The 26960-nt window shown below is 36.2% G+C and overlaps 1 protein-coding gene and 1 long non-coding RNA gene across 7 annotated transcripts in view; one reads left to right on the forward strand and one right to left on the reverse strand.

Annotated features, from left to right (window-relative positions):
• Nucleotides 1-7097, reverse strand: part of LOC103546864 (uncharacterized) — a 52572-nt gene extending 45475 nt beyond the window's left edge. For 3 of the 4 annotated variants that reach the window (XR_011525290.1, XR_011525292.1, XR_543860.2), the window contains exon 1: nucleotides 6963-7097. This is a non-coding gene — a long non-coding RNA (uncharacterized lncRNA). Of the gene's footprint in view, nucleotides 1-2862; nucleotides 6566-6962 lie in introns of those variants that run through there. The other variant, XR_011525291.1, reaches the window with a different exon arrangement.
• A 13-nt stretch (nucleotides 7098-7110) lies between these two features.
• TMEM161B (transmembrane protein 161B) overlaps nucleotides 7111-26960 on the forward strand; it is a 68664-nt gene continuing 48814 nt past the window's right edge. Inside the window, exon 1 of one of the 3 annotated variants that reach the window (XM_070569754.1) lies at nucleotides 7111-7269. In XM_070569754.1, the coding sequence (XP_070425855.1) occupies nucleotides 7267-7269 (3 nt within the window). In that variant the 5' untranslated portion in view covers nucleotides 7111-7266. The remainder of the gene's footprint in view (nucleotides 7270-26960) is intronic. The other 2 variants (XM_008512646.2, XM_070569753.1) reach the window with 2 other exon arrangements.

The raw sequence follows: 26960 nt of genomic DNA on the forward strand, positions 1-26960 counted from the left end.
ATGCAGCCACAGCTGGCTTGATGAGTAGTGTGTAGGTCCACACCCAGGATGCGAACCCATGAACCCCAGGTTGCCAAAGCAGAGCATGCAAACTTAACCACTACACCACTGGGCTGGCCCCTTCTCCTTTAATCTTTTAACATGTTAAAATACATTCCTTGGTTAAATTCAACCTGATCATATTTATTATCGCTTTTACACATTTGCTGGGTTATGTTTGCTATTTTACTTAGGACTTTTGCCTTTATCTTCATGAATATGATTGGACTTTCTCTTACTGTCCTTATTAAGTTTTAGTGTCAATGTTACAGAAGCCTAATAAAATGAATAGAAGAGTGTTTTCTCTTTTCTATATTGTGAAATGGTTTGTCTAAGATTGAAATGATTTGTTCTTTAAATGTTTAGCAAAACTGTCTGGGCAATATATTTTCTTTTTGGAAAATTTCTACTGATTCAATCTCTTACATAGCAAGCAGACTACTCCTATTTTCTATTTCTTCTTGAATGACTTTTGAAAAGTTACATTTTTCTGAAAACTGTCTACTTCACTTACTATTTTTTCATTTAATAAAATTGTTCATGCTATCTCCTCAATCTCTACAGCATTTGTAAAAATGTCCTCATTTTCATTTCTAATCTTTGTGTCTGCTTTCTTTCTTGAGTAATCTTGTCAAAGATTTATCAATATTATTAAAAGATACAACTTTTGACTTTGTTGCCCCTCTGTATTAAATATTTGCTTTTTGTTCCATTCATTTCATTATTTTAATTTTATTTCCATTATTCGTTTCCTAATCCCTGAGGTTTAGGGCTGATTACTAGCTCTTTAATTTCCAGTCTTCCTTAAGTAGTTAAAGTTTTCAATTTCCGTGTTAGGTACAGTCATGCATTGCTTAATGACAGGGATACATTCTGAGAAATGTGTCTTTTGGCGTTTTTGTCATTGTGCGAACAATGTACATGTCACAGCATGTACTTACACAAATCTAGATGCTATAGCCTACTACATACCTAGGCTATACAGTACTAATTTTATGGGCACCATTGTATACGTGGTCCACTGTTGACTGAAACGTTATTTGGCACACGACTGTACTGTTTTAGCTGCATTCTCTAGATGTCGATATGTAGTATTTTTGTCATTGTTCAGTTTTGAATATGTATTTTCTATTTTTCATTGAGAATCTTTATTTGAATTTGACCCATCTTACATGGAAATGGGATTCTTATTTTCCAAATATATGAGGTGTTCTAGATTTCTGTTATTGTTAACTTAATTATACCTTGATTAGAAAACGTGATCTAAATGATACCAGTCCTTTGAGATTTTAACACTTTTTATAGTTAAATTTTGTAAATGGTTCATGTGTACTTAAAGTATTTTTCATTTCTATTTTTAGTAATGATGGACTAGATAATTTAGACTAGTACTTCTTCTGAGGACAACTAGAAAAGCTAGACAAAATATAAAACAAACATCTGAAGGCATTAGAGACCTAATGAGGCAGTGGAAAATCCAGAAGAAAAAACCAGAGTTGTTGAACCCAGCATTTATGATAGCTTTTGCTTTGGGGTATTTGCTGATTCCTGAGAAGATGGCTGAGAAGCTGAACAGAGCTTCTGATTAACTCACGGAGTTAAAAAGACAAAAATTGGAGTTCAGGGCCTGCTCTGGCAAATTCTACAGGCTTCAAGTTGAGACCTTAGAGGGTATGAACTAGAAGTATATCTGCTCAGATTTCAATCATCTCAATCACTGTCTAGATTAAGATGACTTTAGATTACTAGTGTCCAAAGCCCTTGCCAGGGCACATAAATCCTTTCTGTAGAAAATATCATCATTTTAGACTTCAAACTATAATTTCTTCATATACTAGTTCTGACATTTAATCAAAAACAACATAACATAAATCAACAAAATTTTATAAATAAAAATAACTCAAGTAATATAAAATAAAAAAATGTAACATAAAATTAAATAAGACAATATGGTAAACAGCAACCACAACAAAGAAACAAAGAAGCTTCAGGCAATAGCAGACCTCATAGTTTCTAGACACAGGTTTTAAAATAATTATGTTTAATATGTTTGAGAAAATAAAATATCAAATTGAGATAGATAACTAGCTACATAACCAGAAACTAAAACAGAACCAAACAGAAATGCTTGAACTGACAACCAAAAAGATAATAACTGAAATAATAAATGCTTCAACAGATATGTTTAAAGCGGATTAGAGACTATTAAAAAGAAAACAGTGAGCTGAAAGGTAAGAGTTATCCAGAATAAACCATGGAGAGACAAATGAACAGAAACATAAGGGATAAAGTCAAATGATCTAACATACATTTAAGTGGAGTATGAAAAGGAGAGGAGCGGGGAGAGAGTGCGGCAGAAGAAGTATCTGATGAGATAATAGCTGAGAATTTTCCAAAACAGGATAAGGACATAGATCTCAGATTCAGAAGCATTACAAATCTCAAAAAGAAAACAAACAACAAAACAAAGAAAACAACATTTAGTCACATCATCGTAAAACTGCTTCAAATTTAAGACAAACATCTTAAAGGCAGCCAGAGGAAAAAAGAGATTACCTTTAAAGGGGCAAAAATTATTTCTCAAAAAAATTACAGAAGCCAGAAGCAATGGAATCTATCTTCAAAATGATAAAATAGCTGCTAATTCAGGAAAAATGTTCTTTGAAAATTAAGGTGAAATAGTTTCAGGAGACAAAAACTGAATTTGTCAGCAGCAGACATTTACAAAAGGAAATACTAAAGCATGTTCTTTAGGAATAAGAAATATGATCCCAGATGGAAGCTCAAAAACTCAAGGAGTCATGAAGCACAACAAAGTAAATATCTGAGTAAATATAAATGCACATTAATTGCATAAAAATAATAATGTCTTGAAGAATTTAAGAAATATATATTAAGTCTATACAACGTATACAACGTGGGGTGGGGTGGTAAATGAGGATAATGTGTTCTCAGGTCCTTATATTGTCCAGGAAGTACAGTTATTAAAATATAACTGTCAAGCTTATGAGGTGCCGGAAATGAAATAATTGAAAATAATCAATCTAAAAGAAGGAAAATAACATAGGAGAGATGGGACAAATAAAGAGCAAATAATAAGACAATAGGTTTAAATCCAAGTTCATTAGTAATTGTGTTACATGTAAGCAGACCAAACACTTCAATTAAAAAAATATTAGAGTAGGTTTTAAAAAATGTATTATTTCATATCACTCCTCAGGTTAAATGCTTTTTCCATTGTACTTAGAATAAAATCCAAACCCTTTCCTGGCTTTCAATGCCAACATAATTTAGCCCTTTCCTACCCCCAAACTTATACTTTTCTCTTATCACTATGCTCCAACCAGGCAGGCCTTCTTTCCTTCCTAAAATATTCCAAGCTAGTTCATGCCTTAGAGTTTTGCATTATTGTCCCCTTTGCAAGTAATGATTTCCCCAATATCGGCAAAGCTGGATTCTCCTGCCAAACAGCAGCTTAAACGGCACTTTCTTAGAAGCTTTCCTTAGTCACCTGATCTAAAACAGTCATTTACTTTAATTTCTTGCCTAGGACCATTAGTATCTTATATTTTTCTTGTTTATTTACTTATGGTCTATTACCACTAAAATGTAAATTCCCTGATAGTAGGGACAATGCCTGCTCTATTTACCACTGTTTCTCCAAGCCTAGAACAGTGACTGGGACGCAGTAGACACTCAAATATTTAATGAATGAATAAAGCTAATTTAAGTTTTTAAACAGATAGGTACTTTTTTATGGCTTTGTGTATTTACTGCTTTTGATGGTGGGTGTTTAGACTTTCCTGATACCAAAAGGTATCAAATGATATCAAGGTTACTATGGTAACATGTAAATAAAGGAACAGTTCAGAGGAAGGCTATTGAATTATTAAAGGTTTGCAATACCCTTCTGAAGAACAGGTTTGTTTGTTTTTGCCAAATTAGAGAGATGAGAGTAATATAGGTGGATGTTACAAAGCATAATTTCGGGGGAGGGGAAGCTCCTTTCATCCTTTCTTAAGTAAAAGGAAATAAATTTTTAAAAAATTACCCCCTTACAGAAAGGTGGTTTTCGTGTGGTCATTCCAGGAATGTTGAGTTATATACTTTGGTTATTTCCTTTTTTACTTGTTTCTATGCTTAGGATTTTTTCCTTGTCAAAGCAATTATAATAGTCATAACTCTGCATCCAGCTCTTTATCTTAGAAAACAAACAGTTTCCATTAGAAAGACTAGCCTGATGACTTTTAAAAATAGATAATATTCCACTAAGTATATATGATAGAATTTGATCAATCTCTAATTGCTAAAGATTGTTCCTGATTTTTAACCATTATAAGTATTGCTACAAGTAATATTTTTGTCCATAAAGCATTTTAAGAGCAATTTAACTGAAGTGATTTTGTCCACAACATTCATTTAAATAGTATTTCTTAAGGGGAAGGGGGCGGGCAACACAAAAAGGTTCCAGCTCTCCAGGTGTTTATGTACAATTAGGAAAACAATATACATTGGGGGGAAAATGACAAAAGCACCATATAACAACCCATATAATAATCATATTTATTAAATGTAAGAAAAAGTGCTGGAAATTTCTTAGAGGAGGAGCTAATCAGGAAAACATTTTACAAAGACCATGAGGCTGGACTTTGAAAAAGTGATAGTTCTCAAAGGTTGAAAATGTTCCAGGTCACTGTGGGTGTTGAAAGAGGAGGTAATTTTGTGTTAGTGTTCTTAAGTACTTGAGAACAGTTCTCACTCAGGACATTGCATCTCATCACAAAGCTCTAATACTAAGCAACCAAGATTTTTATCAAAGATTGTACTCCTAACTCCCTTGCCAAAACTACCAAATTTCTTTTTAATCTGTCATCTATATCTTTTTTCCCTTTTCATAATTCTCCCCTTTCTTTATACCTCTGTCAAAGACTCTCATCTATTTTAAGTAATGGAAATAGGTAAATCCCTCTACTTCAAGGCAGGTAACCGATAGAAAACATTATAAGTATTCTGTGGGATAAAAAAGACTGGGAGATGCTGCCTTAAAACATTTTTGCATGTATTTTAATTTTTAAAAAACATTACTTATAACAGATTTTTCACAATGAAAGGGTCATTTATCAACTTGCCATACACCAAATAAGAAACATAGAAGCCCACAATCTATTAAAAATAATAAGCAGAGGGGTGGGCCGGGTGGCATCGTGGTTATGTTAGCACACTCCTTCAGCGGCCTGGGGTTCACGGGTTTCGGGTGTGGACCTACACACAGCTGGTCAAGCCGTGCTGTGGCGGAATGCCATATACAAAATAGATGAGGACTGGCACAGATGTTAGCTCAGGGCCAATCTTCCTCACCAAAAATAATGATAATAATAATAATAATAAGCAGATAATGAATACTATGATTTCCTTTCATGGTTTTACTCTGGCAGGAATGGATTCCACTTTGATCATAATTTCAGTCTTACAGTCACATAGGAGACGCTCTGTGAACCTCAATGAGGCTGTCAGGTTTAGGATGGATCTAAGAACCACAGCGTCAGAAATGAGAAGAGCAAGACTTCACAGCATGTGTTGTCACTGGCAGACAGATAGCCACTTTCCTTCTCCACCTTTTCTTCCTCAAGGATAGCAGCTGTTTCCCACAGGTACACCAGCAGACAACTCCAATCCCTCTCTATCACACTTAGCATGTGCAGATGCCCTGGGGCTTGTTAATTTACAACCTAGACCCTGTACAGCAGAAGTGGAACCCTCAGGGAAGTTCTGGATCCATGCTCAGCAGGATGTTTCACAGTTTCCGAGCTCCACCCCAGCTCTAGCTGTTTCCAGTGTTAGTACTACTTATGATTCCTACATCTTCTCTGTCATACAATTAACCACCCCCCCAATTCAAAGTAAAAACAACTCATACATTCAGTCTCCAGCCCCCTTTCTAACATAAAGCAACTACCCTGTGCATGCTTCTTTGAGTGGCTCAGAACTCTGACTCCCACGGTTTTTCACCATTTATAGCTTGGATCTCATGCTCTCCAGGTACTTTGATAAGGACAGTGACACTTAACACCTACAGCCACCCCTGCCTGCCCAACCTTCTTAACTTCTTCTGAAGCTTCTCAGTTTCCCTTCCCAATTCCAGCTTTAAGATAAAACTAGATACTATGGCAAAACAGACCCCATAGATGAAACTGTAGATCATCTATCATGACCGACTGGAGCAAGGATCCCCAAGTTGTCACATTAATTTCCGGGTTAAAGGTGCTGTGTATATCCACTTCAAGCCTGCCTCCAGTACTATAACTTGTTATAGCCAAATAAAAAGGCAGAGAGAGTTGACAGGTACAGATTTCGGAAAAAACAACACAAAATTAAGACTTATAGAGGAGTTCCACTTTTTTCCAGATGATGAAATATATTTTTTAAACTAAAAGGAAACGGTCCATTTCGGAATGCATTAAATAGGCAGAATTCTCCTCCTGGTTACTCTGCTCTTGGTAGATGTCCTTCTGGCTTCAGCTGGTATCTGTGAATAGCGAAGAAACTTCTCACGATCAAATTCCCCTGCCCTGAAGAAGGGCAGAGTTGGAGGATCCCCTAAAGCAGGTCGCAGAGACGACAGAGGGACGGGTCTGTGGAGATCTGCAAAGTCTCCAACAAGTGAGAGCCGGGGAAACGAGAAGGCAAAGGGAGAAAGGGCGTCCTGAGCTGAGTCAATTCCGATGTGGTCTCAGCACGAGCCCGGCCTCACTGTGGTTTTCCAAAACCCCCAACTAAATCCGCCGCGTCTGGAGTCGGCCCCCACCTCGCTTACCAACCTGCACCTCCACCACCTCCAGGGCGAGGAAGCTCTCCGACCCAGACCACACGCCTACCTCAGGATCCCGGCACGCGCCGCAACTGCGCGCCGCCCGCCCACCTACCTGGGCTGCGCCTGCGCCTCCCCGACGCGCTCTCAAGGTCAGCACCACCCCCCGCCTCTAACCTAGATCCACGGAAGTGGCCGTAGAGGACGTCCTGCGTATCCTCACCTCTGCGTGGCGTGGGGTCGCCAGCGCTCAGGAGAGGGGCGGGACTTCCTGTCCCGCGCGAGAAGAACTTCCGGCAGAGCCGGAAGACCCTCTCCCTCGCGGTGTCGAGAGGTTCCCGGCTGCAGGGTGGGGAGGGGACGTCCGGGAAGGTCCCGGCGACTCCAAGGCGTCTGGTTCACGACCTGTCTTTGGTGCCATGGTGAGTCCTTGTGTGAGGGCTGGAGTAACAACAGTGGGGAGGAAGGAGCCGGGAGGTCAGTCCTGTGAAGGGAGCCGGTCGGCTGCCCAGCTGGGGATGGAGCGGGCGGGAGCAATGAGATGAGCCGCGGGGCAGGACCCACCCACCACCTGCCCCAGAGAGCTGGAGCGCCTGGGCCCCTGAGGAAGCAGCACCTGTCCTGCCCAACCGCAAGATCTGTACAGGAGTACGGAGTAGGTAGCCACAATGTTCGTAGCCCATTCACTGTGTACGGCGCGTGGCGCCAGGTGGTCCCAGAGTTGACCTTGCCCGATTGATCATCTCCCTTCCCTCCTTCTCAGCTGCAAGGCAGTGGCCAAGAATTTCAGGCCTTAGGGTGCCTTTAGCCTTTCCAGATGGACACAGCAGATCCCCTTCTTGTGGAGGATCAACACTTGTCACTTTAAGAAACGGCAAAGTCAGTTTGTCTTTCATGCTCAACCCTTTTGGAATTGGAAAGAGTGTCAAATTAAAAAATCTGGATTTAGTAAGGGGAGACTTTATTCGAAAGGAGTATTGCAAGGGCGTGAAGAAAGGGGCTATTGCAGTAGGGAGAATGTAATAGGGAATTGTTAAGGAGGAGTTGTATCTTGTTTCAAACTGAAGGTGCGCCAAAGTTCAGGGACCTAGGGAAGAGGATCTTAACCAGAGCTGGGGTACAAACATTTTGTTCCAATTGATCTATGGGGACAAGCAAAGAATGAGAATTTCCAAGCTCTTTGTCTGGCCTTGTCATAGGTAAATAAGGGGAGCATCCACGAGTCTTACCTAAGTCCTATGGGGACAGGCAGGTCCTTGGAATAAGCAGTTTCGAGAACACAGAAGGCTAGGGGTGGAGGGATTTCTTAACCTTTGCTGTTTTCTGAGATCACAGGGGTCCTGTAAAGTTCAACATTGTCAGTTACTTGTCTAAAAGATTTCAAATCCTTATCTGAAGGGGATTCTGTCTTGGAATTTAGCCACAGTTTGCCATGCTTTTTCAGGACCAAGTGTTGACATCGTTCAGCTATTGTGTATGATGACTGACTTTTGAATGACTTTTAGAAACTTCACTGAATGTGAAACAAAAGAACTTACAAATAATGTGGTTCCTCGTGTTCTCTGCCAGCTAACCTATGACTCTTTTGGGCACTGTGTGTGTGTGTTTTTAAACCTCAGTGAATAATACAGTTTGTATTCATTAAGAGTTTTTTTTTTCTTCCCCATCTGTATCAATGAAATTAGACAAAGATAGGGAACAGTAGAACAAGAAGAAACCAAAGTTAATAATTAGCGTAACCACCCCGGAACCCCTAATTTTACAGAAGGAAGAATCTGAGGTCTAGAAATAGGCAGTGATTTACTAAGGTAACAATAGTTTGGCATAATCTGAACTAAAACTCAGATTGCTACTTCTTAGACTTAAGTTCAGTCTTTGACATCTTGGTCTGAAAAATTGAAGATAGAGTGTAATTAAAATCCTTAAGTTTATAATAGTCACAGAGAAGTTGAATGTGAACTTATTCCCAGTATTCTGTAATACTAAAAGTAGAACTCTCCCCCTGCCAGCTCAAAAAAGGTAGTTTTGTTTTAAGCCAAGGTAAACAAACTCATGCTGTTTCTCAAAATGTCACTTAAGAGAATGTCACCTAGAGAATGCCACCAGGAGCTAGGTAGTTGACGCTCTCCATTCTGGTATTGCCTATATTTCTGAGTTAATTAACTCTGCTTTAAATTTCCCAGCTGTGAAATTGATAATGTTTGTATGTGCAAGTGTGGTCAATGCTTGGAATCCTTCAAAAGAAAGAATTTAGCCATTAAACAAAATGAACAAGGGTTAAATTTATTTAGGATTCAGCTTGGTTGAATTGAGAACTTTTGCAGGGCTTACGCCTAATGATATAATGAAAAGAGTGCAATACTTGAACTCAGAAGACCCAGATTCTGCCATTATTAGGTGTATGAATTTGGCAGAATCACTCAACTTAGATAAGAGTTTCAGTTTCTTCCTAGATAAGAGAGGTGAGACTTGGTGGGGATTAAAACACCTTCTAACTCTTTTATTTATGATTCTATGACTTCATTTAGGACTTTTTTCAGGATAACTATGTTTCTGATTAAATAAAATTTAGTCTGATTTCTACTCTTTTTTTCTTTGCCATTTTGATTTCTTTTATCATTCTCCTTTTCACTTTTTATACATTATGTAGGTAGTACTTGGAATTTTTGTCCATATGTTTGTCCAGGTATTGCGCTACTATCTTAAATACTATGTCAGAATGGAAAGCAGAACCTTGGGACACCTTGATTTTATTTTTGTTTTAATCAATATAAATTCATTCTCTTCTCTTATTGTCCGATACATTATGTAGATCAAAACTCAATACATGCCTGTGCATGTAATAAATTCCTCCTGTTGTGAGCAATGACAATAGGATTATGATCCAGACTAAAAGTATTGAGTATTCACTCCTTTTTTTTCCTTTCATGTTCTTGTGAAAATGGACAGTCCATAGAAAATTTACTGAAGGAATAAAACTATTTGTTCTGTTGTACTTTTCTTTTTTGAAAATTACAGATCAACTCTTCAATCAAATAGCTATTGCCACCATTTAGGCTGATGTGTGGGAGAAAAGTAGATTGGAGCTAGCTCCTGGAATTGTAGATATTTCATGGTTTGTTTTATCTATGTACCGTCCTGTGGTAACTTTTACTGCTGGTATCGAGCTATGGTCTGTTGGGAAAAAAGGTTGTAAACCTCTGCCTTAGTCAATCAGAATTAATGAGAAAGTTTTCTTTTTGGCAGGTAGAGAGAGGTGTTAGGAAGAGGATGTGGTAAATGTTATGAGAGAAATATGTGTTATGCCCTCAAAGAGTACAGAGGAAAGAAATTAATTCTAACTGGGGGGAGGAGGCCATGTAGTAGGTGATTTCAACTGAGTTTTTTTTTTTTTTTTTTGAAGATTTTATTTTTTCCTTTTTCTCCCCAAAGCCCCCCCAGTACATAGTTGTATATTCTTTGTTGTGGGTCCTTCTAGTTGTGGCATGTGGGACGCTGCCTCAGCGTGGTTTGATGAGCAGTGCCATGTCCGCGCCCAGGATTCGAACCAACGAAACACTGGGCCGCCTGCAGCGGAGCGTGCGAACCTAACCACTCGGCCACGGGGCCAGCCCCCGATTTCAACTGAGTTTTGAAAAGTGAGTTAGGACACTAGTTCTCAAACTTGAGTTTGCATAGGATTTGCTTGTGATGCTTGCTAAAAATGCTTATCTGGGCCCCATTATTGGGGGATGGAGTTTCAGAATCTTATTTTTAATGAGTTTTACAGTTCAGTCTGAAACTGGTGGTCCTTAAACCATGCTTTGAGACAACTCTAATGCAGACATTAGAGACTTTGATAGGGATATTGGAGATTTGTTGGTTACTTTAATTTGTGGGTTACTTTAATTGATTTTTGAATGTTGAACTAGCCTCCTATGCCTGGAATAAATCCCACTTGGTTGTGGTGTATAATTCTTTTTATGCATTGTTGGATTTGATTTGCTAATATTTTGTTTAGGATTTTTGCATCTGTGTTCATGAGAGATATTGGTCTGTAGTTTTCTTTTCTTGTAATGTCTTTGCCTGGTTTTGTAACAAGGTAATGCTGGCCTCATAGAATGAGTTAGGAAGTATTCCCTCTGTTTCTATCTTCTGAAAGAGATTGTAGAGAATTGGTATAATTTCTTCCTTAAATTTTTGGTAGAATTCACCAGTGAACCCATCTGGGCCTGGTGCTTTCTGTTTTGGAAGGTTATTAATTGTTGATTCAATTTCTTTAATAAATATAGGCCTATTCAGATTGTCTGTTTCTTGTGTCAGTTTTGGCAAATTCTGTCTTTCAAGGAATTGGTCCGTTTCATCTAGGTTATGAAATTTGTGGGCATAACATGGTATTCCTTTATTAGCTTTTTAATGTCCATGGGATCTGTAGTGATGTCCCCCCTTTCATTTCTGATATTACTAATTTGTGTCCTCTCTTTTTTTCTTACTTAACCTGGTTAGAGGCTTATTAATTTTATTCGATCTTTTCAAAGAACCAGTTTTTGATTTCATTGATTTTTCTCTATTGGTTTCCTGTTTTCAAGTTCATTTATTTATGTTCTAATTCTTATTATTTCTTTTCTTCTGCTTACTTGGGATTTAATTCACTCTTTTTCTGTTTTCCTAAGGTGTAACCTTAGGTGCTTGATTTTAGATCTTCTTTTGTAATACAGTCATATGTTGCTTAACTACAGGGATACTTTCTGAGAAATGCATCATTAGGCCATTTTGTCATTGTGTGAACATCATAGACTGTACTTCCACAAACCTAGATGGTATAGCCTACTACACACCTAGGCTATATGATACTAATGTTATGGGACCATATATGCAATTTGTCATTGACTGAAACATCATTATGCAGCACATGACTATATATATATATATATATATATATATGTGCATTAAATGCTATAAATTTCCCTCTAAGCACTGCTTTTGCTGCATCCTATAAATTTTGATAAGTTGTGTTTTCATTTTCATTTGGTTCAAAATATGTTTAATATCTCTTGAGATTTTCTCTGACCCATGTGTTATTCAGAAATGAGTTTAATCTCCACATATTTTGGGATTTTCCAGTTATCTTTCTGTTATTGATTTCTAGTTTAATTCCATTGTGATCTGAGGGCAGACATTGTATAATTTCTATTCTTTTAAATTTGTTAAGGTGTTTTTATGGCCCAGAATGTGGTCTATCTTGGTGAATGGACATGTGTAGCTTGAAGAATGGAATCTGGTCAGATTTCTTAGTTAACCACATGGTGGCAGAGATGTGAGCTTCTTCTCAGTTCTGTGACTTTTCCTTTGGCTTCTCTCCTTCATTACTTCTTTCCTAAAGAGGCTTAGTTCAAATAATAGTAGAGACTTGTTCTCTTGCTTAGCATTTGGTTGATTTGAGGTTGATTTTTAAGAGTTGTTTATACTTTGGGCTTTGGCTCACTTTTCAAAATAATTTAGTTCTTTTGTTTGCTCTGAAATAAAAGCTTAGAGCAAATTCATTTGATTTTAGAAAATCAGAAGATATTCTAAAGTGTTCATTTATGAGAGAACTTATTATTTTCTTACTGTTGTGCCATGTTACTAAGTCAAGAATGAACACAGCTTACCCCACAGGAACTTTGAGGAAACAAACTTGTCTGTAAATTGCCCTCCTACTCCTTCTGTATACCCTTGAATTGCAGTAAAATATAGTCTTTAAAGTTCTGGTGAAATGAACCTTCTCTCAGTTTTGGTTGAAATGATTGTACCTTTTGCTTTACCAAACATTTAAAAGTCATGCTGTTATCTCAAAAGCATTTGTCACTCATTCATTCGTTTTTATTAAGCACCATCTGTAGATCAGATACTGTTCTTGACAACAAGGATATAACTTTTTATAAAACAGAGACAATCTTTCCTTTATGGAGCTTATGTTTTATTGGGAGAGTCTAATCATAATCAAATGAGACATAATATATATTAGTCATGGTAAATGCAACAAAGAAAAATAAAGTTGAGTAAGGGATAGAAAATGATTGGGGTGGTTATTTTAGATACGGCATTCAGGGAAAGCCTCAATGAGGAGGTGATATTAGAATTCATATATATATTCAGCCTATATGTCTGGCGCCGATAAGTACATATTTATGAACTACACCCTAAAAAATTATTGTAGTGTTAGGCACAAAGCTCATGTTGTTTTTATCTATATAAGTCTTTCAATAAAGTTATATAATTTTTCCAAACAGTGAACAAGAAGATAATACAAATTTTTCTTTTTTTAAAAAAACCCTAGAGTAGTAGGTGATACTATATTTTATTTAATAGATTGTTTTTGTGCCACATACTTTTAGTCTTTTTAGTTATTGCAGTTCTTGAGAGACTACAACTCATTCACTCAAAATATCCTAATTTTACATCCATATCTTTTACTTATATAAAACAGACTTAGTAATTCTGTTGTTAAAGTAGGTTGAATATCTTTTGTGTTTTGGCCATAAATGAAAGATTTAGAAGAACCTGAAAGAATTTCAGCTTTTGATACTTTGGTGTTGAGACTCAGGATCTTAATGTCTGATTATAATGTTTTGTTTATTTTTTAAAAATCTTTAGATATGAAAACCAATATGCTCATACACAGATATCCTTACAGATAACTTTGGGAAAGGTACAATAAATATGTAACTTTGAAAGTCTGCTTGAACTAGAAGTAGATGACCTCTGTAGTTTAACTCAAGGTTCTATGATTCTGAATATGTGAATTTGTGAATATTGTGAATGTACATTTAGTTGAATAGTTGAATATACACTGAGAAGACAAAGGAGAGAATATTTAGTTTGTATAGTGTTCAGGAAGAGTTTCAGAAAGGATTGGCTGAACTAGGTCTTTAAGGGTAAACAGAAGTATATCAGATGGATAAGAATTTGAATTTCACTTTTCCTCAATAACAATAATGGCTACATTTACTTAGCAGTTATTTATCTACTCATATTAAGTCATTTAAATCTTTTTGGAGTAGTTAAATCTTGGGGTTTTTTTTAACCTCCTAACTTTTTTTACTTACTTTTTCTGTAACATCTGTTTTACAAATTAGAAATGGAGGCATAGTGAGATTAAAGAAACTTGTCCAAAATCATACAAGTAGTGGTTTGTGGAATTTGACTTCAACCCAGGCTGTTTGGCCACTGTACTATGGTCAGTCTTATTATTTATCTTTGGTCAGTTTCAACTTATGAAAGGATTGAATTTCAAAAAGATTTTCCTATGGAAATAATATAATTGGTGATTGTATTTCTAGGAAGTCCTTCCTGACCCAGGGACTGTAATACTAATGATATATACTAATATCAGTATATATATACAGTATACAGTAGATATATACTAATATAAGTATACTATAATACTAATATTATAGCTCATATAATGTTAGAGAGATTAATTATTACTGTTAGGCGTAGCACTAATGACAGGCCTTTCTAACTCAGGTGCCAAGCGCATCTGACATTGTTGGCAGTAAGTCACAATAAAGATTCCTTCATATTCCTTCCATTTCAACAGCATCCAGTTAAGGCAGACCTTCACCCTAAAACATTAATTTCTCTTAGGCCTGGGGATGGACTTTTGGTAACACCGATAAGGTGAGGAGCAGTTAGAGAACTGGGGATGAGGAGCTGTGGTCAATTGGAATTCCTTATCAGTGTAAGCATTTAGTGTGTCATACTTGTTCCAAGCTGTCTCACAGTTAGCCCGTTTCTTTTCCTGAGGCCTCTAAGGATTGACTTGTTCCTTTTCCTTTTGCTTGGACTACCTATTGTTTACAACTACAACTTTGTTTTCTCCCTGAGTTGCAAAGAAGAATATAGTCGTGTGGAGTACCTTCCCTTCCCTTCCATACATTCAGCATACACTGTATAGATTTTTACTGCCAGGAGATTTTTAAAAATTTTTATTGAGATCATAATAGTTTATAACATTGTGAAATTTCAGTTGTGCATTGTTATTTGTCCATCACCATATAAATGCACCCCTTTACCCCTTATACCCACCCCCCAACCTCCTTCCTCTCTGGTAACCATTAGTCTGATCTCTTTGTCCATGTATTTGTTTATCTTCCACATATGAGTGAAATCATGTGGTGTTTGTCTTTCTCTGTCTGGCTTATCTCGCTTAACATAATACCCTCAAGTTCCATCCATGTTGTTGTGAATGGGACAATTTTGTCTTTTTTATGGTTGAGTAGAATTCCATTGTATATATACCACATCTTTATCCATTCATCAGTCAGTGGGTACTTGGGTTGCTTCCACATCTTGGCTATTGTGAATAATGCTGCAGTGAACATAGGGGTGCATAAGTCTCTTTGAATTGTTGATTTCAAGTTCTTTGGATAAATACCCAGTAGTGGAATAGCTGGGTCATATGGTATTTCAATTTTTAACTTTTTGAGAAATCTCCATACTATTTTCCATAGTGGCTGCATCAGTTTGCATTCCACCAGCAGTAGGTGAGAGTTGCCTTTTCTCTACATCCTCTCCAACATTTGTTATTTTTTGTCTTGGTGATTATAGCCATTCTAACAGGTGTAAGGTGATATCTCAGTGTAGTTTTGATTTGCATTTCCCTGATGATTAGTGATGTTCAATTGCTAGGAGATTTTTAAAAGTCATCTTCCCATGTTACTTCCAGCTGACTGTTAACTATTTATTGATCATAAAGATCCCTTAGGGAAGATGTAGGTGCTCTAGATGATGATGAGTCCTTGCAATAAATTCTTGGAAGTAGAGAGGTCTGGACTGTGAAGAAAAGATGAGATGGAAATACTAAGGGGCATTGGAGAGAGAAAAGGAGATGTTTCTCCACCAGTGGGAATTACTTATGAAGAAGGTACTTCAACAAGCTGTTCTGCTCCATGTTATAAATACATGGTTATAGATTGCCATTGCTTAATGTCATGAATAAGGCACTATAAGCCTATGGCTGTTTTCTTTTTTAAATAAGCTTAATACTTTTGTTTTTGTGATAAGTAATAGAAGGCTTTTGAAATATTAATCTGAACTGCTTATTTTTTTTATAGTTATCTAAGTCTGCCCTTTACACAGTGCTCAGCTGATTTTTGTTATCTTTTACCTGTTGCCTGCCACTGTTTGCCCAAATGCAATGATCCACATGAAAAACGCAATGCCATAGTTTTCTGCTTGTTTTCCTGAAAGAAAAAGTCATGTGAGAAGATTCTACTGCACCAAAACTTCATTAACTTGAATGTTAAGTATTTCTATCATTTCAGAAGACTTTGGCCGTTTTTATGATGAGTATAAGTGATCAATTAGAAAATGGTTCCAATTCTTGGTTGTTTATGGGCATATGTGTTTGAGTATAAGTGTTCCACGACTAGAATCATTTGTTTCTGGATACAGTCTTGCTTAAAAGAGAAGCCATGATATTTTTCCTCAAAAGTTTTGCTTTTTTTTAATAGTTAAACTTATTAGAAGGATTTTACTTCTGTTTAAATTTATGTTTACTGCCTTGCCCCTACCTTTCCTTATTAGGTTAATTGACGTTAGGACAGTGGAGCCTCAGTGTATCATTTATTGTTTGACTAGGTCAGATGTTTAATGTTGAATATACCATTCTTTTCCTAATTCAATAGTAAGACAAAAAAAGGAAGTAGAGAAGAATCTGGATAACTGGAATTAGAATTGATTGCCAACAAAATATGTTTTCTGATCAGGAGGGACAGATAAGAAAAAAGCTTTGGTAACATTCATTTTAATGTAAGTTAACTTTGAGACGTTAGTTTGTTAAGGCTAAAACTATTTTCTTTTTTTTTTTTTTTTTTTAAAGATTTTATTTCTTTCCTTTTTCTCCCCAAAGCCCCCCGGTACATAGTTGTATATTCTTTGTTGTGGGTCCTTCCAGTTGTGGCATGTGGGACGCTGCCTCAGCGTCGTTTGATGAGCAGTGCCATGTCCGCGCCCAGGATTCGAACCAATGAAACACTGGACCGCCTGCAGCGGAGCGCGCGAACTTAACCACTCGGCCACTGGGCCAGCCCCTAAAACTATTTTCTAATTTGATTTCAACTAACATTTATTGAGTGCTTATTCTTCATTTTGATATAGAGAGTTTCTCAGTCATTCATGCCAGAAGTATTTAAGGTCATCATAGTTCTTTCTCTTAATAATCACTAAAAATATTTTCAGATCTTAAGCAAATGAATCATTTAATAAGAGAGAATTGGCTAGGTATCTGAGATAAATTTAAAAAAAAAATTGTAGCACTGTTGGCATTCACAAATCTCTTGAGAGAAATTCTCACAAACCCCTAATTGAGGTGAGAATGCTGGGCAGTGGGCTAGGTGTGTTCCTTTATGTTAACTTGGAGCGATGATCTCCTTTCAGCTCTCCTGTAAATGTTGGCTCATTTAATCCTTATGAGGAAGGGATAATTATTTGTTCTCATTAGCAATAACTACACATCACAGGCTTTGATGGTGGTTTAGAAATGGTAAATATGTGAATGCCAACAATCTATTGTGTATATAATTAAAATATTGAAGTCATCAACAATGAGATCTTCTAAGATTTTGGAGATCATTTGCCAACTCTTGTCATTTTGCAGGTAAGGAATGAGCCCCAGAGAAGGCTTGTCTAATTGCTGTGTAGCTAGTTAGTGACAGAACTGCTGCGATCCTAGTGTGCTTAATTGTTGAATACATGAAAGTATTCGCAATGAATGCATCTTTCTAATAGTTAACATTAGGAGTGCACAGTAAATTCTCTTGGCTTTTGTATATGCCTTAAAATTTAGAGTTAAGCTGGAATTTTTATTTTAAATTTATTTAATGAAGCTTTATTAGTGCAATACCCAAGTTGTAATTTTTAGTTTGTTTAAAAGAAAGTATTTGTAACACATACGTATTACATTAAATAGAGAGGATTATCTTGTAAAAATAAATATACCTCTTTCTCTGAGATATGTAGAAAGCACAATGTATTGTCTTTTGATCTTAAAGTGAATAATTTTCTTCTTTATGCTGAAGTTCAGTGTTTGACACATAGTAGGAACCTGAATGTAGTGAAGAACAGTGGGTAAATTTATGCTTTATCCTTTTATTTCATCTAAAAGGTAAATATTCAACTTGTATTGAAAGGCTGCCATGCTAGACACTTTCCTAGGACTGGGGTTGGGGCTGAAACAATGAGGTGAATACAATATTGGTGGTATTCGTCTAAATTGGTGGTCACAATTGAGCATGATAAAGGCTGTTTTGGAGTTATGCATATATTTTTTAGCAAGGAACATTTTATAGAGGAAGTGAATGTTGAGGAATGAGTAAGGAATTAGTCTGAACACGATGATTTGTAAAGGTTAAATGTAAATGTATTAGTTTTGACTAATAGCTTCTTTGAGTATAGGTCTGTAAGGATATTTCCTATAATGTCAGAAAATATAGTAGAGTGGCAGAATTTAGGGATGCCTTGTTCCATGGAGCCTCTTGTTTGTTATGCATGGCTTGACTAGAGAAAAAGAGACTTGTTAACATGTTTAAAAATATTTCATTCTTCATCATTTTAAGGACTGTATGGTGTTACTTTATATGAGGTATATATGAGATATTGCATAATTTATTCAGCCTACTGTAACTGGAAAATTATCTTTTAAAATAAACAACTATTAATTTCAACACTAATAAAATGGTTTATGATTATGTTTAATTAGACTGCCCTCTATTCCTGTGAAAAAGTATCTATCCTTGCCCTCTCTTTGTTGTTGGTCTTCCACTTTGCCTTATCAATTTATATTGAGGAAAATGTCTTCTCAAGTTTATTTTTAAATTTAATCAAATTCTTAGAAATAGCTTTATATCATCATTGTCAGCAGAAAGTCTAGAGCTGCTGTTTTTGAATATAGTTATATCACATTCATGCATTCTACTGTGTTTTAGGTCTAATTAAGATATGTAGGAGGTACCTGGGAATTTCATTGAGGGTTTATGATTTTTGACCTTAAAGTACTTTCTTGTATTTTGTGTGGCAAAACATTGATGCTGGCAACCAAACAATTAAATTTGAAAACCTATGTGCTTGAGTTAAAATCATAGTTTTTGATAATTGTGTTTTATAGTTCCTTTTCTCTCATTTTACCTTCTTGTATATATAATTCTATTTCTAGTTATAATTTGAACTTCAGTCATGTGCTGCATAATGATATTTTGGTCAATGACGGGCCTCATATTTGATGGTGTTTCCATAAGATTAGTACCGTATAACCTAGGAGTGTAGTAGGCTATACCATCTAGGTTTGTGTAAGTACACTCTGATGTTCTTACGACGATGAAAATAACCTAACACATTTTTCAGAATGTATCCCCATTGTTAAGTGATGCATAGGACTATATGAAATTGCCATTTTGTAGGTCAAAGCAATTAAATATCTGTGATTTCATATGATGCAATCAATAAATCTATATTAAATTTCAGTAGATGGCCTTACTAATATTTTAGCTGCTTTCTTACCAAAACCTTTTATTATTTTCATTTCATTTATTTAGCAAAGGCTCCTTTTCTTATTTTCAGGCCTGTTTACTGTGTTCGTAAGGGCTCGACCTATGTTATAAAACTGGATAAAGACAGGATAGCCGTATAACCAACCCTGGGATTCTAGAGGTATTCTATGGGCAGGAATTCTCCTTGCCCATTCATGATTGTTTTATGCTGCTTTGACCTGCTTTGGCATTATATGGAAGAATTTATCTTCTGGATTAAATCTAGACAGCCCTCAATCCTGTTAAAGAACTTATTGGAAGTAATCATCTTTCAACAATCCAGCTTTGATCTGTCAATCCCCACAGTTCCTCAGACCTTTCTTCTCAGGTTCTAGCCCTCCTCTCAGTCACATTGACAAGATCCTGACCTTGGTGTGGTTATTCTTCAAGGTCTCTCAAACTTTATCCGCTCAGTTTTTTAATTTAATACATCTCTATACCTATTTGTGCTTCAGTTCAGTGGGATGAGGTCTCATAAAGTTAACCTTCAGTTTAATGCCTTTGGTCTCATCTATTTCTGATTCTTAAGTGATTGAATTCCCACATTTAACTTCTTTCTAGAATATTTATCACCCCCCTAACATTGGTTCCTTCCCTTTTGCCTAAAGCATGTACATTTTACCACTTATAAAAATCATATTTTCATATGTGAGCCATTTTAGTGACCATCAGATTTTCCTCTTATTGCTTAGTTTCTCCAAGGAATAATTATGCCCATTATTTCCATCTTATCTTTACATAATCACCTAAGTTTTATCCTTACCTGCTGATACTTTTCTTGCAGAGATAATTACTAATCTCATGCCTGATTCTTTTTTTCCTTCTAAAGATCTTCTTAATTCTTTTTGATTTTACTCTTGTTTTTGAAGCTGTTTTGTTTTAATTCAGGCTCTTACGCTGTTGGTTGGACTATTTCAACAGATTTCTGATGTAGTTCTTTGATTCCAGTTACTTTTACCCCTTTACTTAATTTTTTCCACTATAGTGGCAGTGTGATCCTTTCAAAATATATTTGGTTTGGTTACTTCCAGGCTTAAGATTCTAGACTTATTTCTAAGTACCTGCAGAAAAGTCCATTGTGTGCAGCCCATACCAAAGTCTGGTCATGGGGAACTGTTCATTATTTTGGATCATGCCATTTACTCTCTTTGTACACATAGGTCCATCATCTAAACTTCTCTTCCTTTTCTGTCTAACAGTGGGATCCTTTTTTAACTTTGTAAGACTAGTTCAGATGTCACCTCTGTGAACCAGTCTTTCCCAGTTCTCCCATGTAGATTTAATTACTCTCTTTCTTGGAGTGCTCCAGTAACATTGGCACTGACCTCTACCATACCACTTATCACATATTACTTGTAGGTGGCGGTTAACACTTTAAGAGTTTGATAAAATCAACACAGGATAGAAGAAATGAGTTGTCCTCTCACCTTGAACTTAGATATGAATTGGTTCCAAGACCTAAGGTAGACTAGATTGTAGCCAAATCAATGGTATTTACATATCAAAAGACAGAATAATTTTTAGATAGGTTTTTGTCTAAAGAAAGAATATATCAATTGGAAAGTAGTTTTATCAGTTTAGAAAAATAGTTTAAATAGCCAGAGTTGAACATATTTATCTAGAACTATTTAGGATTGAGAGTACTTTACACTCTAGAGGACTATTCTGTATATTTCTTCAGACTTCATTCAGCACTGCCTGAATGAAATATCTCTCAGTGCTGCCTTTTGCTCTAAATCACTACTCACCAAGCAGTGTGCTTATCATTTGAGTTCTGGTGTATCATTAAGACAGTAATTTAATGGAACACTTAGTGAACTTGAACATCTGATGCACTTGGTAGTTATGTTTCGCTGTAAATTAGTTGATAAAACTCTTAGAAACCTGATTATTGCCAGTCTGTCTTGTGTAGATTGATTGTACCAGCAAATAATGTTTTCTGCATTTTCTGAAAAGCTGAGGATGCAGCCAAGATGCTGTCTTTGGGAGGCCTGTCTAAGGCTTTTAGTCCGCTACCTTGAGCTTCCCTCAGTCTACAAGTTCCTGTCAGTAGCTGTAGGATTCTACCAATCACCCAAATGAGCACATCCTGAAATAAGCTTTGAGACATTCCTCAGTCTTATTCTATAGTTGTTTTCCTTCATGTTCAGTCACACTCAAAGTTTGATTGGTTGTCTTTTGATGTACTTTTATCTTTGTTCTTTCTTTCCTAGTTTCAACCAAGTGTAGGTTTTCTCTTTAATTGATCAATATATTGCTGTCTAATTTTCTTTATATATTACTTGTATCATTTCATCCTCCTATTCATGCCTGTTTAAAAGTCTTCCAAGGTACTTTTTAAACACCTCAGCTAAATGTGTCCTCTTGGTTTTACAGACTTTCAACAGTCTAAAATTCTGTCTTCATCTTATTTCTCACAACTCTTTGCTGTATACTATAAAGTCGTCTTTGGTTAAGCTAGGCTTTTCGCTGTCCAGTGGTTACGCTGTGTTCACGTTCGTCATTTGCCCTGGAATTCCCTTCCCTTTGCTTTTCCATTTATGTAATTTTGGTTTCCATCTTAGGTCTCATCTACTCTATGAAGCTTTCATACCCACTTTTTTGAATTTTTATAACCCTTTGTTTATAGTACCGTGCAATTTTTTTTTCCTGCTTTTTCTTCCCAAATGCCCCCAGTACATAGTCGTATATTTTAGTTGTGGGTCCTTCTAGTTGTGGCAGGTGGGACGCCGCCTCAGTGTGGCCTGATGAGCGGTGCCATGTCCACGCCCAGGATCCGAACCCGCGAAACCCTGGGCCACTGAAGCAGAGCGCGTTAACTTAACCACTCAGCCACGAGGCTGGCCCCAGTACTATGCAGTTTTGTGCCCCAATATTGTCTCAATATATTTGTTTTTACCTAATATGATAATTTTGGATTTGAAGTTTTGTTAAGACGGATACTTTTGCATTAATGGCATTCATTCATTTATTCATTCAACAAATACTAAGTGCCTTGAACTATTCTAAACAACATTGCTCTAAGTATTTGACATATAACAGTAGTGAAACACAAAAATCCTTTGCCAAGTTCCTGATAACAGCCAGCAAGATGTTGGATGCATGTTGGGCAGACAGCCTGTATTTGTTAGTTAAATTTTTATTTGCTGTTTCTATTTATAGGTATAAATAGTTTCTATATGGCATAATTTGGATTTAGAGTGATTTTTAACGTCGTTTGACCAAGAACCTAACTCATTTGTCACGTAATGTGTAGTGATCTCTAGTTCTTATCACCAAAGTAAGAGAGGCTGCACCCCTACTTCCTGCAGTACTGCTACTACCTTTAGTACAGGTCCTCTTCTCATGCCCGGACAACTGTCTTAATGCTGCTGGGCTATCCCTCATCCATTCTTTACATGTATCCAGAGAGATTTTCTTAAATACTGATCTGATCAGATTACTTTTCATGGGTTTCCTGTTGCCTTCAGGTTAAATTCTAAACCTGCTGGTTTTGCCCTTCAGTATCTGGTTTTGGCCTCCTACCATCCCGTTTGAAGAAGGTATCACTGATGGGCCACCAAGCTGAGGCCGCTGGATCTTGACTCCTGCTTTACCTTCCAAAATGCCCTTTCACAGCTTTTTGCCCCTAGTAATTTCTCTCTCTCCTTTTGCTGTGTTCTTGTAGAAACATCTGTCTGTGTTCTTAATGGTTCATTTACATCCCTAGTGGATTGGCTGTTCATTGATGGCAGGGACTGTGCTGTTTCTCCCTATTGCATGCAAGTGGCTCAATGCTCAGCACGTGTAATTTGTTTCTTTTCTTTTTTTCTTTGAGGAAGATTAGCCCTGAGCTAACTACTGCCAATCCTGCTCTTTTTGCTGAGGAAGACTGGCCCTGAGTCAACATCCATGCCCATCTTCCTCTAATTTATATGTGGGACACCTACTACAGCATGGCTTTTGCCAAGCGGTGCCATGTCCGCACCCGGGATCTGAACTGGTGAACCCCTGGCCGCTGAGAAGCAGAATGTGTGCACTTAACTGCTGCGCCAGCAGACAGCCCCTGTTTCTTAATAAATGTTCACCAAATGCACTGAATCAACTTAGTGGAAAAAGCATTAGATGGAAATTAGAGGTCTGGGTTCTGGATAAGAGTGTAACTGGATAGTTCTATGATCTTGGTTGTTTGGACCCTGATTTCCTCATTTGCAAATTGTTCAGAGATAGTTTGTTTAAATGTTCAAAGGATGAATTCTAAATTTTATGTGAATCTAGGTTGAAATAACAAAGTTTATACCTTTAAATTATTTGACTATCTCAAAGAAGTCTGGCTCTGCATGTCTAGCTACCACTAAAATAACGTGTAAATAGCTCAGAAACAAAAAATAGGCAAGTCATTGGGTAATACCCTCCTTCCTTTTTCTCCCTTCTAACTTATTCAGGGAGATGGTACTTCGAACCATTTGAGGTGGTCTGAGTCCCAACTATATATGTAGGTATGTCTTCTAATGGTAAACAATGTGTGCTTTGTTTCAGTCTGCTTATCAGCAGCAGAGCTAGTTTAATGAAACAAAACAAAATGTCAACTCCACTGAAGTTGACACAGTAGTCCAAGTTTGAATTTTAAAATTAAACCATGTTTATATTTAAGTTTTAGGAGCTTTATTTCCAATATTGACAAGCAAGATAAAATATTGCTATTTGATATATTTTATTTCTTGGAGAGTTGTTTAGTTTTCCTTGGTAAGAATTTTTTTAACTTACCCGGAAACAATTACTGACAGAAATGGAAATGATCATTCTTCTAGAGACTAAAAGCAAATAACTTTTTCTTGCTCTTTATGGCCTCAGGTTAATAGATGTGGAAAGGTTGAAACCTAAGTTGCTCCAGTGTTTTACTTTTCTTGGGTGCTTATGAGCTATTTCATAAATGACTCTCCCCAGTTCCAGTTATCAAGAGAATCAGGGCCTAAGGGCAGTGGATCTAGACAGAGACCATCTCTTTAGTCAAGTTATTGTTTTGAAGCTTTAATAAAACCATTAAGGCTACTTGAGTCAATGACCCATCTGGTTGTGTGTTTGAGACTTCAGCCATGATAGACTTTGTATCTTCACTGCATCTCTGCCCAGTTTAACAGTTTTGTTTTGTAAAATTTATGTTTGTTTATGGTTAAATTTATTTAAGCATTCTCTTTTAATTAAAAGTAGTGAAATATTCAGGAAATTTGATTTTTAAATTAAACATTTCAAAAATTCTGCTTTTGTATAAACTGAGACGAACGTAGACGTTAAGTTGGGCAGTGAAGTCAGGTTATTACAATGGTTAGTTTTTAAATTTCAAATAGTATCTCTTAGTTAATGAATCGAATACTTTGTTTTAATATGTTAATCCCTGGCATATACACTGTAATTAGTCAATTGAATAGTAATGTCTCAAAAGTTGATCTGTTTAGTATTAATAGTGTATTAATAGTATTAAATTGATAATTTGTAATTCTGTAAAATGATTGTAATTTTGAAAATATATTCCGAGGACTCTTTCCTCAGCCTATGTAAAAAGGAATAACTTTGGTGAAATATTTTTTCACGTAATTTAAAAATTACCTCTCTAAAAGATTAGGTAGATTACTGTATTGGGATAAAAGTGATATATTTTCTTTCAATATCATGTAATAAATAGTCATCTAACAATAGAAACATTCTAGGAAAGATTTATTGACTTCTCTTAGAAAGTGGGAAGGAGACTTCTATTATATAATAATATATTTAACATAGTATATAGATGAAGTTTGAGAAAGTATTTCAGCTTCATTTAAGAAGCCGGAAATGGTATAGTAAAGTAAAAGAATGGAGTGAGGTTCCACTTTCGCATTGAACAGTTTTCAGTCAAACATTAACCACAACACTGAGAATGTGCCAGCTCTCCTATGGTGCTTTCCTCTCTCAGGCTTGGTCTCTCTAATTCATACTTTCCCTCCATATTCCATCAGTCTCGGAATACTGCAGCAGTATCTTTAGAACCCATTTCTCTTCTGGGTACAGAGACCACAGCGTAATTTAAAGCTTCTTTATTTCTGGTCTGGATTATTGCAGAAACCTAGTTGATATTCCTATTTCTAGTTAATATAGTTTGCTAATTTTTAATAGTTTTTACCTTCCTGTGCTTTACATCTTCAATAGTGAGTCTGTTAGCAGTATCTCATTATGCTTACTGATTGGGAGTAAGAGGGGAGAATTCGGCAAAATGCCTCTCTTCCTCAGTTCATCACATTCCATCATATGTATCTTCCAGATCAGTCCTTCTGAAGTGCCATTTAATACCTGTAGCATTTATTAGATGTAGTAAGATATGATTTCTGCTATTAAGGAGCTTACACTCTAATAAATTGTCATATGTTTGTGAGAGATTGTACTAGATGACCTTGAAGATTCTGTGATACTATCATATTTCTTTAAGGCTAGCTTGAGGTTCACTTTGTCCACAAAACTTCCCCTGACTAAAGAATTATCTTTTGCTTTTAAGTCTATAATCTCAAATAGACCAACCTTCTGACATACTTGCTAATATATTTCTTGGCCTTGGTCTGCCTGAAAGAGTTCTTTGTCATGGCGTTCATTGTATGGAGATTGCAGAACTTCTATCACAAACTACACAGAAAATAGGATAGTAAATTCAAGTGATAGGAAATGTGAAACAAAAAAGGAATAATGTAACCTTTGATGGTAGATGAATATAAAAGTGATCTGAACCTTAACCCAGTTGGTAGAATTTAAGGCATTAAAATATCCACAGTAAAACCATAGTTGAGGTGAGTTTTGAAGACATTTTGACAACAATCCTGTCTAAGAGCCGATTTTACTTCCTTTTTTGGAGAACTGTGTCTACATATTTGTTCTTCTCTTTTAATTTGGCCTTTGGTCTTTTGCTGATTGGTCTATAAGAATTCTCTCTCTATATAATGTCTAATAAGTAAAATATCCCTTTGTGATGTGAGTTGGAAATGTTTTTTCCCAATTAGTGTTTCAACATTGTCTATATTGTTTCTCTATGCAGAAATTTGATTTTTTTGTTAATAAAATTCATTTTTTAAAAGTTTTAGTTTCACAGCGGAATTAATTGGAAAGCACAGAGTTCCCTTATACTTGTGTCCTCACACACATACAGCCTCCTCTGCTGTCAGCGTTCCACGCCACGGTAGTACATTCGTTACAGTGATGAACAGTCACTCCAACAATTTGTTAAAATCAATGAAATTTAATTTTTTCAAGTTATTTTTTAGTCTTTTTTTATCACTTAGGAGACTGGTGTCATTTTTTGAAAGGCCTTCTCTATTCTTGAAATTAAAAAAAAATGTTATCCTATAATAGTAGTGATAAAAATGACAATGATAACAAATAGTACTAACACATGTTGACTGCTTACTCTGTACCAGACACAATTCCTAACTACAGCTTGATTAGGTGGGTTGAATTATTAGCTTCATTTTATGGAAGAGGAAATAGAGGTATAGAATGTTTAAATAACCTGTCCAAAGTCACACAGCTAGTAAATGGCAGATTCTCTCCGAGGCAGTTTGGATTCA

This window comes from Equus przewalskii, chromosome 13 (assembly GCF_037783145.1).
Source record: "Equus przewalskii isolate Varuska chromosome 13, EquPr2, whole genome shotgun sequence".
NCBI classification, from domain to species: domain Eukaryota; kingdom Metazoa; phylum Chordata; class Mammalia; order Perissodactyla; family Equidae; genus Equus; species Equus przewalskii.